Source organism: Carcharodon carcharias, chromosome 25 (assembly GCF_017639515.1).
Source record: "Carcharodon carcharias isolate sCarCar2 chromosome 25, sCarCar2.pri, whole genome shotgun sequence".
Classification (NCBI taxonomy): Eukaryota; Metazoa; Chordata; class Chondrichthyes; order Lamniformes; family Lamnidae; genus Carcharodon; species Carcharodon carcharias.
In genome coordinates this window covers 3,660,783-3,674,975 of record NC_054491.1, presented here as the reverse complement: position 1 = coordinate 3,674,975, position 14,193 = coordinate 3,660,783, and the positions used below count along the sequence as shown (strand labels likewise).

The window sequence follows — 14,193 nt, the reverse complement described above, 5'->3', positions numbered from 1 at the left end:
CCTGAAATCAGAACATGCTAAGCCAAGGACTTTCTTATCGTACAGTTCTCAGAGCCTCAAAGTGAGCCATCAACTTAAGCCTGTTTTCAAACAGTCAGGCAGCAATGATTCTGTAAATGCAGAAGTAGGTTACAGAGAGAACTCAGTACTCGCTTTTTTGAAAAGGCAAGAAACAGAACAATTGAAATGATGTACAAAACAAATTGTTGTAGGAAGGTAAAAAGGTTAGTTTTTGAAAACAATCATTTTTTTAAATCAACGAGCTGCCAAAATTAACTGGAATTATTTCAAAATAGACTTGACATAGTCAACTCTGGATACATGTAAATACAATAGAAAAAGACATATAGAAAGAGGCAGAAATATGCTGCTTCCAAGAACTTTGCTTGGCTTTGTACTCATCAGCATTAAGGTTGACATCACTGAGTGAATTTATCTTATGCTTTTGCCTGTAAATCTCTCTCCGAAAAGTAACATCTCATGAGTGCTTATTGCTGACATGTCAACATCATTCACTCCAACATCAGTTATAGGCAGTGTAGAGTTTCTTCTGTACTGCCCCAAACTGTTAAACTCAAACCCACTACCCATGAGAGTTTCATTGTTTACAGTAACCACCCTCTAGCATTTCTGGATGAGAATGCCCAATTGATATTGAGCTGCAAGCAATATTATGCTGTGGATCTGTCTCCATGAGGAATTACTTGAGATTCTGGAAACTCATTTCATTTCAGACCTTTAACTATCATCAGAAAGAGACTTTTGCTTCTTCCTCTGGGCTGATTTGAGAGTTTACAATTAGCAATATTGTGCCTTGCCTTGATATTCATGTATATACTCTGCACATCTCGCAGTGGTATCTACATCTCAATATCAAACCATTGCTTGGAACAAGTAGCCAATAATACTTATAGCAAAAAGGTTATCAATTTATATAACCATAACTGATTAAACAATGCCAAATTGAAAGTAGCTAATTGATTACAACTAATTATTGCGTCTTTCCAGTACAATTGGCTTCTTTGACCAAGCAAAGAAATCTTGAAAGCAATGCATGGCTTAGTGAAAGAAATCAAAATACAGAAGATGGAAGAGTGACTCAAGGACTAATTTCTTGAGCACATTCTCTCTTAAAATAAATAGCCATGGTCAGATAGTCGTGGCATGATTTCTATCTGAGGAAAGGCTGTGCGATTAATTGCACAATTCGTGTTTTGCAGGCCAAGGTCACATCGCGTGTAAGCACCAAGTTGTACTGCAAACCTTTGGCGATGCGACCAAGGTCTAGAAAATAAGGTATTGCGCAACAATCTCTAGCCCATTCAACCTTGAATGCTTGCTGACATTATCATTCCTTCCTCAAAATTTCCACTTTTCCAACTCCGAGGCCACCACAAATACTAAAGCAGGTAATTTCAAACTTGAGACTCAGTCTTCGAATCAGAATAGAAGTATTTAATTCACAACTGCAGATAAGCACGATCCAATTAACTTCCAATGGCTCAAGTATGTTGAAGCTAAAGAGATTTGCTTCCACTTGCAAATTTACTTGCACTCTTCTCTAATTTTCATGAGATTAAAGTTCACCCATTTGACTTGAACATTGAGGTAAGCTTGACAAAACGAATGGGCTTTTCTTTGTTTTTACACCATGTATGGTGGCATCACTTTTTCCTATTGTATTTTGCAATTCCAACCATGAGTGACATTATCCAACACTTAGTAATTCCAACTAGTATCTTGGACAGCTCGCTGATATAATATATTTTTCTAGCTGACTTTTTCTAACAGACTTTATAACATTATATACAGACTTTTGGGGTATGCACTTGGGGTCTTTGCAGTTTGATATATTCAGTAAGAGTGCATGTTAGGTTCTAAAGGCATTGAATATTTACTGAGGATGTATTCTAATATTTTTCTCATTGATCCAATTTTTCACCACTGGTAAATCCCTCGATTGTTGTCTGCATTATCTGATACAGTCCTCCAATCATGTTTTAGTCTTCACCATCAGGACTTGGTAGAAAGCCAATAGCATATATGGTTATGGAAGAGGGTAGTCTGGTTCAACACAGGTTGGGTGGGTGTATCCACTGTTTGTTGCTGTATTTGATCCTCAAAATTTGATAAAGAGTAGGTGCTTGGAGATCATTTCAAATAAAATCAGGCAGCTGTGCTCAAAACTCGACTTTGTTTTAGTCATCCTAAGGTAACCATTCCCCATCATCGGTCTTGCTACCCAATGGATTTTTAAGATAATATAAAGATTTGTGCAACCTGGTGACATAACATGCTGGTGAGTTCTCTTTATCAACCAAGCTACCATATAGAACTGTTGAACAGAGGCTAAGTGTTTCCTTGAAGAGGGAGGAGGATAGTTGACACACTAGTTAACACTAGTTAACACTGAATGATTGTTATGCCTCACTTCCTAGCAGACAAATACAGAACAAATACAGAACCACTGCACAAGGTTAAATACAGAACAAATACAGAACCACTGCACAAGGTTAAATACAGAACAAATATAGAACCACTGCACAAGGTTAAATACAGAACAAATATAGAACCACTGCACAAGGTTAAATACAGAACAAATATAGAACCACTGCACAAGGTTAAATACAGAACAAATACAGAACCACTGCACAAGGTTAAATACAGAACAAATACAGAACCACTGCACAAGGTTAAATACAGAACAAATACAGAACCACTGCACAAGGTTAAATACAGAACAAATACAGAACCACTGCACAAGGTTAAATACAGAACAAATACAGAACCACTGCACAAGGTTAAGAACAGACCTGGCTTCTAAGTCAGGATAAGATGCATGACAAAGATATACATAGAAAACAACTAAACAATGAAGGATACAACCTTAAGATATCTTTAACATTTTCTTTCAAGTGAAATATAATCTCAGGAACATTCTTACCTTTTCAGTAACCCCTAATGGCATGGAGTAATTATTGAGGATGTACTCTAGGCTTTTGTTCTTTTTGGTACAATTGTTAATCCACCAATTGGTATTTGTATTTCTGATATAGTCTTACAGTAGTGTTTCAGCCTTCACTGTGGTGGAAAGTTAATACCTCTTGAACCCCCAGTACTCAGTTGCTGGAAGCAGTGTACAACTGAAGCATACAGAGCCAATGAAACTGGGATTCACAATCTAATTGCTGGTCTCTACTAGGGCAGCAGTCAAGACTCAACAATTGTCTTTGTCACCCCAGAGCTAGGAAGAAAATATTTAGTCAGGATTCTCAATTATTAATAATCATTGTGTTTGTGTAAATGTTGGGTGAGGATTGGGTTAGTTGCCATTGTGATGTCCCTACAGTTGAATAATCACCCAAGACTTTGTATAGGCTCATACATGAAGAATCTCCACTTGGGAAAGATGCTGGAAGGCAGCTGATGTACATGGAATCCTAACCCAACAGGAGTCAGCACCTTCACAATAGAAGGGAAAAAATTAGCAAAAGGGTCATTTTGAAGTTTGACTGTTATCATTCCTGTAGATTTTTAATAAATCAACATGTGCTGGAAATGGGAAAATTAGCTTATTGGGCTGTTCAACATTGGGTCTATACGAGGGCCAGCCCACTGACACAACCTTCCAGATGGCGGCCTCCTTATTGGACTCTTCCCTCCTTACTGTCCCACTGAGGATAGCAGGCATGTTCCCAAGGCTGCAGGTCCAACCAGAATACCCACAGTGATGTCAGAATACCCACAGTGATGTCAGAATACCCACAGTGATGTCAGAATACCCACAGTGATGTCAGGTCAGCAGATCCACCACAAGAGATGGCGCTGCTGAGGCGAACGGGTGGGAGCGAAAGCACCTCACATGAGGTGCCCTCTGCTGCCTGTATTGAAGTTATAAATTGAAAGAACCCGAAGTCGATAGGGCCATCAGGTTGGAAGTAAATGCTGCTGGGCTATTCACGGACAAAGCTGCTTGCCCTTCATCCCCACTCCCCTTCCTGTCATTGGGGAATGGAGTCTTCTATTCCAAAGGTCCCCTGGCCTGCCAGCAGGAGGCCACCTCAAATTATCTGGACGCCTCAGCACATGGTTGAGGGGGCCCCTCCAATGACATACCAGCGCCGGTGCAAAATAGACCCTAAGTAGAGCCTTAATTGCACCAATTGGGTCCTGTATCCATGGAATGGACAACGATTCCAGTTCCCAGTCCACCCCAAGAAAGGCACTGGAGGTAGGAATGCATCAGGGAGCCATCCCAACTGAGCTTCCCCTATTTTGGGGGTGGGGGGGGCAATGGTGTAATGGCTATGGCACTGGATGAGTAATGCAGAGACCCAGGGTAATGCTCTGGGGAGCTGGATTCAAATCCTACCACAGCAGATGGTGGAATTTGAATTCAATACAAATCTGGAATTAAAAGTCTAATGATGACCATGAAACCATTGTCAATTGTCGTAAAAACCCATCTGGCTCACTAATGCCCTTTAGGGAAGGAAATCTGTCATCCTTACCTGGTCTAGCCTACACGTGACACCAGGCCCACAACAATGTGGTTGACTCTTAAAATGCCCTCTGAGATGGACTAGCAAGCCTCTCAGTTGTAACAAACCACTACAAAGTTACAAAAAAGGAATGAAACCAGATTGACCACCTGGCATCGACCCAGGCACCAGAAACAACAACGGCAAACTCAGCCATGTTGACCTGCAAAGTCCTCCTTGCTCACATCTGGGGGCTAGTGCCAAAATCGGGAGAGCTGTCTCATAGACTAGTCAAGCAACAGCCTGACATAGTCATCCTCACAGAATCATATCTTACAGATAATGTCCCAGACACAACCATCACCATCCCTGGGTATGTCCTGTCCCACTGGCAGGACAGGCCCAGGAGAGCTGGTGGCACAGTGGTTTACATCAGTAGGGAGTTGACCTGGGAGCCCTCAACGTCGACTCTGGACCCCATGAAGTCTTAATGACAGCAGCTTAAACATGGGCAAGGAAACCTCCTGCTGATTACCATGTACTGCCCTCCCTCAGCTGATGAATCAATGCCCCTCCATGTTGAACACCACTTGGAGGAAGCCCTGAGGGTGGCAAGGGTGTAGAATGTACTCTGGGTGGGGACTTCAATGTCCATCACCAAGAGCGGCTCATTAGCACCACTACTGACCGAGCTGGCAGAGTCCTAAATGACATAGCTGCTAGACTGGGTCTGCAGCAGGTGGTGAGGGAACCAACAAGAAGGAAAAACATACTTGACCTCATCCTCACCAATCTGTCTGCCGCAAATGTGTCTATCCATGACAGTGTTGGTAGGAGTGACCACTGCATGGTCATTGTGGAGACGAAGTCCTGCCTTCACATTGAGGATACCCTCTATCATGTTGTGTGGCACTACCACCGTGCTAAATGGGATAGATTTTGATCTAGCAACTCAAGACTGGGCATCCATGAGGTGCAGTGGGCCATCAGCTGCAGCAAAATTGCACTCGAACACAATCTGTAACCTCATGGCCCAGAATATCCCCCACTCTACCATGACCATCAAGCCAGGAGATCAACTCTGGTTCAATGAAGAGTGCAGGAGGGCAGGCTAGGAGAAGCACCAGACATATCTAAAAATGGTAAAGCTATAACACAGGACTACTTGCATGCCAAACAGCATAATCAGCAAGTGATACACAGAGCTAAGCGACCCCACAACCAACAGATCAGATCTAAGCCTCTGCAGTCCTGCTACATCCAGTCATGAATGGTGGTGGACAATTAAACAACTCACTGGAGGAGGAGGCTCTACAAATATCCCCATCCTCAATGATGGAGGAGCCCAGTATATCAGTGCAAAAGATAAGGCTGAAGCTTTTGCTACAATCTTCAGCCAAAAGTGCCGAGTGGATGATCCATCTCGGCCTCTTCCAGAGGCCCCCAGCATCACAGATGCCAGTCTTCAGCCAATTCGATTCACTCCACGTGATATCAAGAAACGGCTGAAGGCACTGGATACTGCAAAGGCTATGGACCCTGACAATATTCCGCAATAGTACTGAAGCCTTGTGCTCCAGAACTTGCCGCACCCCTAGCCAAGTTGTTCCAGTACACCTACAACACTGGTATCTACCCGGCTATGTGGAAAATTGCCCAGGTATGTCCTGTACACAAAAAGCAGAACAAATCCAACCCAGCCAATTACCGCCCCATCAGTCTACTCTCCATCATCAGTAAAGTAATGGAAGGGGTCATCAACATTGCTAGCAAGCAGCACTTGCTTAGCAATAACCTGCTCACTGACTCCCAGGTTGGGTAGCACCAAGGCCACTCAGCTCCTGACCTCATTACAGCCTTGGTTCAAACATGGACAAAAGAGCTGAACTCCTGAGGTGAGGTGAGAGTGACTGCCCTTGACATCAAGGCAGCATTTGACCAAGTGTGGCATTAAGGAGCCCTGGCAAAACTGGAGTCAAGGGGAATCGGGGAAAACTCTCCACTAGTTGGAGTCATACCTAGCACAAAGGAAGATGGTTGTGGTTGTTGGAGGTCAGTCATCCCAGCTCCAGGACATCACTGCAGGAGTTCCTCAGGGTAATGTCCTCGGTCCAACCATCTTCAGCTACTCCATCAATGACCTTCCTTCCATCATAAGGTCAGAAATGGGAATGTTCGCTGATGATTGCACAATGTTCAGCACCATTCGTGACTCCTCAGATACTGAAGCAGTCAATGTCCAAATGCAGCAAGACCAGGACAACATCCAGGCATGGGCACGAAAAGTGGCAATTAACATTCATGCCACACAAGTGTCAGGCAATGACCATCTCCAACAAGAGAGAATCTAACCATCGCCCCTTGATGTTCAGTGGCATTACCATGACTGAATTCCCCCACTATCAACATCCTGGGGTTACCATTGACCAGAAACAGAACTGGACTAGCCATATAAATACTGTGGCTACAACAGCAGATCAGAGACTAGGAATCGTGCGACGAGTAACTCACCTCTTGACTTCCCAAAGCCTGTCCACAAGGCACAAGTCAGGAGTGTGATGGAATACTCCCCACTTGCCAGGATGAGTGCAGTTCCCACAAACTCAAGAAGCTTGACACCATCCAGGACAATGCAGCCCACTTGATTGGCACCACATCCACAAACATTCACTCCCTCCACCACCGACGGTCAGTAGCAGCAGGGTATACCATCTACAAGACACACTGCAGGAATTCACCAAGGTTCCTTCAACAGTGCTTTCCAAACCCATGACCACTACCATCTAGAAGGAACAAGGGCAGCAGATAGATGGGAACACCACCACCTGGAAGTTCCCCTCCAAGTCACTCACCATCCTGACTTGGAAATACATTGCTATTCCTTCACTGTCGCTGGGTCAAAATCCTGGAACTCCCTACCTAAAATCACTGTGGGTGTACCTACACCATATGGACTGCAGCGATTCAAGAAGGCAGCTCACCACCACTTTCTCAAGGGCATTTAGGGATGGGCAATAAATGCTGACCCAGCCAGCGAAGCCCACATCCCATGAATGAATTTAAAAAAATGTTTTCCAATCCAATCTCCAGAGAACCAGGAAAATTCAGACCATTGCTTCTACAGAAAAAAGTACTTTATTACAGACTTATCTTCTACAGTTTGTGCTGTCTGCCAACCAGATGCAATTGATGGTACCTAGCAAAAATTCCAAACTTAATTCCTATCTGAAGAGGTGAAGGCCTACCACACACACATCTGTCATTGACATTTAGTTGGCATCTAATTAAACTCTCCTTCTTTTGGTTAGGTTTTCCAATCTCACAGGTCCAGCAGCCCGGTGAATCTCAGGTTCTCCAACCCCAAGGCATTCTCTACCTCCAAAAGAAGAAGAGACACTCCCTTCAGGACCCTTATGCTTATTTTTCTGCCATGAAAGAAGAGTTTCACAAGTACAGACACCAGCCTGAGGATGAAATGGCCATTCTGGATCAGGTGGATCATGAAGAATACCACGGGCAGGCAACACAGCTCTAGTAATAGATATTAGTTTTAACAAAATACTTGACAAGATTTGTAAATCTGTGTACAGAATGTGTTTCTCTGCTCAAACAAGTTGAGTGCAGACTCTGTGGTAGAAGTTAGCCTTGTGGTCTCAGTTGTGCAGACAGCAGTGCTACAGTGCTATTTTCTTAGCTACCTACCCCACAATTAAAAGTATCAACACCATATTCGTATATACCCCTTGAAAGGCCCACTTAAAGGGTGGCAATGTTTTGTTTTGCCAACCTACTTAGTTTAAGTGCTTGAAAAAAATGGTGTGAAGAAACGTAGTTTGTAATAATTTTATGCCAACAATATAATAACACATCTGATTGGGGAACATTTATCTACCCATCAGTAACATAATATCCCCTCCAAGATGACTTCATAACATCGATATGACAGATCACTCAATGATGACATATAAATGAAACTGTGAAATTGTATATGTGTTTTGACAAATGTTGCTGCTTTACGATGTCACAGTTTCTAATAGGTGCATATGCTCCACCTCATTGTACCACTTAAGACGGCACCATGTCAGGTGCTGAATTTATTGCTTTTGTACAGTATATCTGAACGGTGAAGTAATACTTCACGTACAGTAAGATTTAGAATGAAAGTTGAGTACTAAATGGCACATGCTAGCTGCAGTTTGTTAATACCCTTTTGCCCCTTTTATTATTTCTGCTGGAAAGCCCCAGCACTTATTTTGTTGGTCTCCATTCATTATAATGGATTCAACAAAACTGTCATTGAGCATTTATGCATTTCAAAAGCTACGCTGCTCCTAGGTGGCTTTATCTAGAAGTATTTTATGGTTTTCTCTTTTGCTCAACACCACAGATTTCATTGTTGCAAATGTGGCAAATGAGTCAAACTGGATTTAAAAGATGTGTAACTAAGTATTAGCAATTCATTCAAACTGTGTTGTAGAGCATTCGGTTAAATACAGGTAAGCAGGTGAAGGAATTAATTTGATTACCTTGTTCAAGATGGTGTTAAGACTGTTACACCATCTGAAACAGGACTGACAATCACGTTCTTTAAAATGTTATGGTTTTCCCGCATTCAGTGGTGGATTAATCCATTAGCTTTTTCATTGCTATCAGCCAGATTCCTTAATTTCATAATTTAATAGTTTAATAGAAGTGGTTGTTGTCAGAATCAAATGATCATAAATGGGTGAATTCAGTCCTTTCACCTCTTCCTGTACTTGCAAAGCTCTGTAAATAATCTTCGCACAATCATACTGGCAATAAAGCAGGTTTTTACCCACGCAACTGAGTACTGTCGCTGGGATAGCAGATCCCTTCATTGATCCAGTGACATGATTAGTCATGTGTGGAGATCAAAAATGGTAATCGCTAAAATAACTAATCTCCATACATTAGGAACTGGTAATCAATCTGACTACTTGCATTCAATGTTTATTAGCCCAGCTAATATTCTGTACTTAAGGCTGTTGTCACCACCAGTGCCTGTTAGTAGGAAAACCATAATCCAATTACCCATTTGGATTATTTGGCCTTCAATGTCCAATCAAAGGATCAATTGAATTTTATTTGAAGGAAATTGATCGGATCAACTTTGATTTTGCTATATCCAATGTTGCAAGATTGAACCTCCTTAAACTGACTAGATATTGCAAGTCTGATAACTGATATTCCAAAAGCAAAATTAACCTAGTATTCAGGCATAAATTATCAAAATGTGAATGGAATATTTCCATTGTCACAGTAAATAGGACATTTAATAAACTAGCCATTAGAACATATTCAGTGTTGGCAACTTTTATATTTAAATATTTGAGAGAAAGTGAAATCAGGGGAGAGGTGCTGGCATTAATATAACATATAATTGCAATAGCCAGAATTCACTTTCTTGCCCCCTTCTAACAGCCTTTAGTAATGTATAATGTTGTTAACACCCAATGACCTTTAAACTTTCGCAAACCTATAATTAGGGGCAGCTTCCGATAGCTGTAATCTGCCCCTCTTCATCTGTGAATAAAATGTGCATCAAAATGATGTAATCCAGAAGAATTTTAGCAAAACCCTAAAACAACGCTCAGTAAAAAGGAATTTCAACCTGCAACATAATGTTGTACCAGAAGTCATGCATAATAACAATTGGCCAATATAAATACTATTTTGCAACCATTTGATATCAAATCATATAATTTTCCCTCATCGATTATGACCAAATCTTGTGATTGTGTGTTACACTGCACTGCAAAAGCCCATTTACAATGTATGGTTAAACAGCCTTGGAATAATGGCTTATGCTGCATTGATATCCTTGCAATCTGTCCTGGAGAGATTTGAATGACAGGCTCATGAGTTCGTGGGAGTGGCCCAATTGTGAAAGAACTGCCACAACTCAATGTCTCAAGTGGGATATCCAATAAATAGCCTGCAGTGATTTATATGTGTGGGACTATGACTCCCATCTTTTTCTTGGCTCACACTGCTATTGGGCTGTAGAGAGCACCTGTTAAAATCCAAACAGCACAATCAGAGATTGCTTTAACATCAATGTGTGTGACATGAATGAAATACTTGTCAGCAAATACTGGATTGCAAGAGTATTCCATTCATAACATGCTGCAATCTTTTTCAAAGAAACTTTGAATAATTTAAACCGAGAGACAAGACCTTTCTGTCATACCGTTTAAATGTAATCAGTACAATCTCAGTGTCAAAGTCAAGTGCAAATGTACTTGAATAATGATTTCCTGCTCTGTATTTAATTTTTTTTTTGCTTAATGTGGAAACATTTTTAGAGAAAAAATGTTTATTCAGAAAAAGTATTGAAATTGATAAATATGAGAAATATATTTATAGTAATGTATAATTAGTGTGGCATCTGCCACACAAATGTTGGATAGGGACATTTTCTCTTTGTAGAAAAAGATCTTTACATACTAAGAAGTTCATTTTTACAGATGCTTTATTAATGATGCATGCAGCTCAGAAATCAAGTATACTTTGAAGAAAAGTAGAGGAAAATGAAAGAGAAATTAGCCTAGAAAAAATGTATAAAGGAAATAAACTGTAGGATATTAAGATAGTTGTTTAGCTGGATGATTCTGCTGCATGGTAAAGCTTTGGGATGTATTTGTTGATGTGGGAATTAGGGAATGAGGCGTAGAAGAATTTTTTTCGAGATGATTGGCATTTTTTGTTCAACATGCAGGCAGTTTGTTAAAATAAGTGGAGAAGTTCCAAATGAAAAGCATTTACAATAAACACAGAGTGCAATATCCTAAGAGTAGCGGATGCTCTTACCTTGATTAGATCCAGCCTTCTAAGCTCAAGAGAATGCAAGCCAAAGGAATTGGCCTTGGAAAGAGTACAGTGCAGATTCACCAGGATGATACCAGGACTTCAAGCTATAAATTATGAGGACAGGCTGCATAAACCTGGCTTGTAATTCCTTGAATTTAGAAGGTTGAAGAGTAATCCAACCAAGGTAAAAATACAGACTGACTATTTCCATTGGTGAGGGCATCCATAACAAAAAGGCATGACCTTAAAAACTACAGACCATTTAGGATTGACTAAAGGAACTAAGTTTCTTACAAAAGCTAATGGAAATCTGAAACTCACTCCGCCCAAAGACTGTGAATGTTTCCATTGAAATTTTGAAGATCTGGATCAGTAGTTTTTTGCTGGGCATCAAGGGCTATGGGACAAAAGCGAGTGATATGAGACAGATGAGCCATGGTCTAATTGAATGGTGGAACAGGCTCGCGAGATGAAACGTTCTATTCCTGTTCCTGTCAGACTCCTGTCACACATTGAATATTTTATTCTCAGCTACAGAGGCCAGCTTATATTACCCCCATATGGTTGGTTTTCGCTAAGTAAAATAGGACTATGGGAGAGCAAACATGTATATGCCTACAGAATTCCATAGCGAGTACACCTTGGCAATATCCTGCAGTGGGCTGAGTTTTGATGGTTTTTTGAAAAGTCAGTGCATGCTGACTTGCTGCACACAAATAACGTTCACAGAATCTTTTACACAAAATAAGGAGTCAATGTGTACCACTTGGGAAGTATAAAAGGTGGCATTGGATTAGGAGAAATTACCTCAGTTCTTTCTTTAATTAACATGAATGTGGTGTTGGTGTGCTACAGTTCACTCAGGGAGCCCAAGTTGCTATGTCAACATGCATTTTTACATGCATGTGGTAGTCTGGAGCTATGGATAGTGATGGTAGAGGCTCCAACTTTCTTTCCATCACATGGCTGACCAGGAATCTTTCCCACCCTTACTAGCATTGGTATGTTTTTGAAGGTTGATACTCAAACTACTTGGCCAAGTTATGAACACACCTTCCTTGGCTATTAAGTCCTCAGGTGGGGCTTGAACCCGGAGCTTCTCATTTGGAGACAGGGATACTACCCACTGTACCACAAGTTCTCCGAGCACTAATGTAGGGAAAGTAAAACATGCTTTTGTTTAAAGACTTGCTCTAGTCCAGCATCTGAACCAGCACAATGCCTTCTGCGAGAGTTCAGTGGTGGGTGTAATCGGGGCAAACAACAGCAAGGCCCTCTTTAACCAATAAGATTGAAGAATCTTCACTGAAACATGCAGAGTCTAAGCCAGGAGGCATAACTTAGATTTAAACTGTGTACAGAAAGAAAAATAAAGAGAGGGAATGAAAGATGGAATTATGAGAGGGGAATAAAAGAGACAGAAAGAAAAATAAAAGATTAATTATGTTCTGAAGGAATGTGATTCCACACTTCTAAAATTAAATTTTCAATGCTAGAGAGGTTTTTTGGTAATAACTATGACTGATCAGCTGTTAAAAATTAATTTTTACGTTAGTGTACCAGCCTAACATTTTCTGGCATGTTTCTTAGGTAATTACCATAATGTCACACCCTTTGTTTTAAATGTCAAGCCTGTCAGCAAACTACTCTAATAGCACGGCCTGTGGAGGAGCAGATTAACTCGCACAGTAACTTCCAGATTTCTGCATTCAATTGTGCATGTGTAGACTCCAGAAATTGCTGTCTAATTTACCTCACAATAATGGTGATCGCTGTTCACCTCACCATTGTGCTTAGTCCAAAATCTGGGCCGTTGTTCTTTATGGATATCATTTCAAGCGTTTAAGCTCAAATTATATTACGATTTCTGAATCCTAGATTCTCCCTTACTTCTACCTTCTATAGGATAGCTGAATTATTTCTTTAAAATCCAACAGATTAGATGCAGAATAGCGTCTGACTCTACAAGCTGTTCAACAGAGTAAGAAAGTCCTTGACCCTGAGAAGCAAGTATAACCTCTTGGTATTTCCTCTGTTTTCCCAGTCAATATCCGAGTCATTGAAATCCCCATGATTAATGGTCTGGCCTTTTTAATGGATCTCTCTGATCTGCAAAACGCTACCTAGTTATGCACTCCTGCTATCCAAAAAATAATAAATACATTTACTATCCCTGACCTCAATTCACATTGCTTCTGCAACATCTGTCAAGAAACATTTCATCAGAATCTCCTGCCGTTACCTCTTCTTTTTTCTCACACCAGTTCCCTGTGCTGCACTGTTTTGTCATTAATTTCACCTTCCTCCCATCAAAAAAAAATCTTTGGTTTTATCCAAAATTTAAATTGTATCCAGACTGCAAACCCAATTAAGTTATGCTGACATTTAATAAAACATTAGTCAGCCCTTTGGTTTTATCAGATTTTGAGCCACCACCCTCTTCTCACAAACAATTTGGAAAGGGTGGCGAATGCTGGCCTTGCCAACGATGCCCACATGCCGTTGTTATGATTTGGCAGATGATGTGTGCCAGTTGGACCAAATCCACCAAGGAAACTTGGTTGCGCTATTTTAAATTAAAATATTTATTAACAAAATAAAATATTTCAAGCACATACATAAGACTACAATTACTACTGTAACAACCTCTAAAATTCCTAATTAACTTGTCTGCCAGTTACACAATCTCTTTAAGGCAACAACCCAAAATAGGTTTTAGATTTAAAATGAAATTAGCAAGTTAACAAAATACCCACTTCACAGTGGAATTCCAAATGATTTTTCCCCAACTTCAGTTACATTACCTAGCAAACTTATGCACAAATGGCTGGAGGCTTCTCGAAGGCTGTTTCACACACTCCTGTTGGATCTTACACGTAGC

The 14,193-nt window shown here is 40.8% G+C and overlaps 1 protein-coding gene across 1 annotated transcript in view; it reads left to right on the top strand.

The window, feature by feature from the left end:
* Positions 1 to 8,016, top strand: part of igsf9bb (immunoglobulin superfamily, member 9Bb) — a 707,799-nt gene extending 699,783 nt beyond the window's left edge. Inside the window, exon 20 of the mRNA XM_041174093.1 lies at positions 7,790 to 8,016. Coding sequence (XP_041030027.1) covers positions 7,790 to 8,016 — 227 coding nt within the window. The remainder of the gene's footprint in view (positions 1 to 7,789) is intronic.
* The last annotated feature ends 6,177 nt before the right edge of the window (positions 8,017 to 14,193 follow it).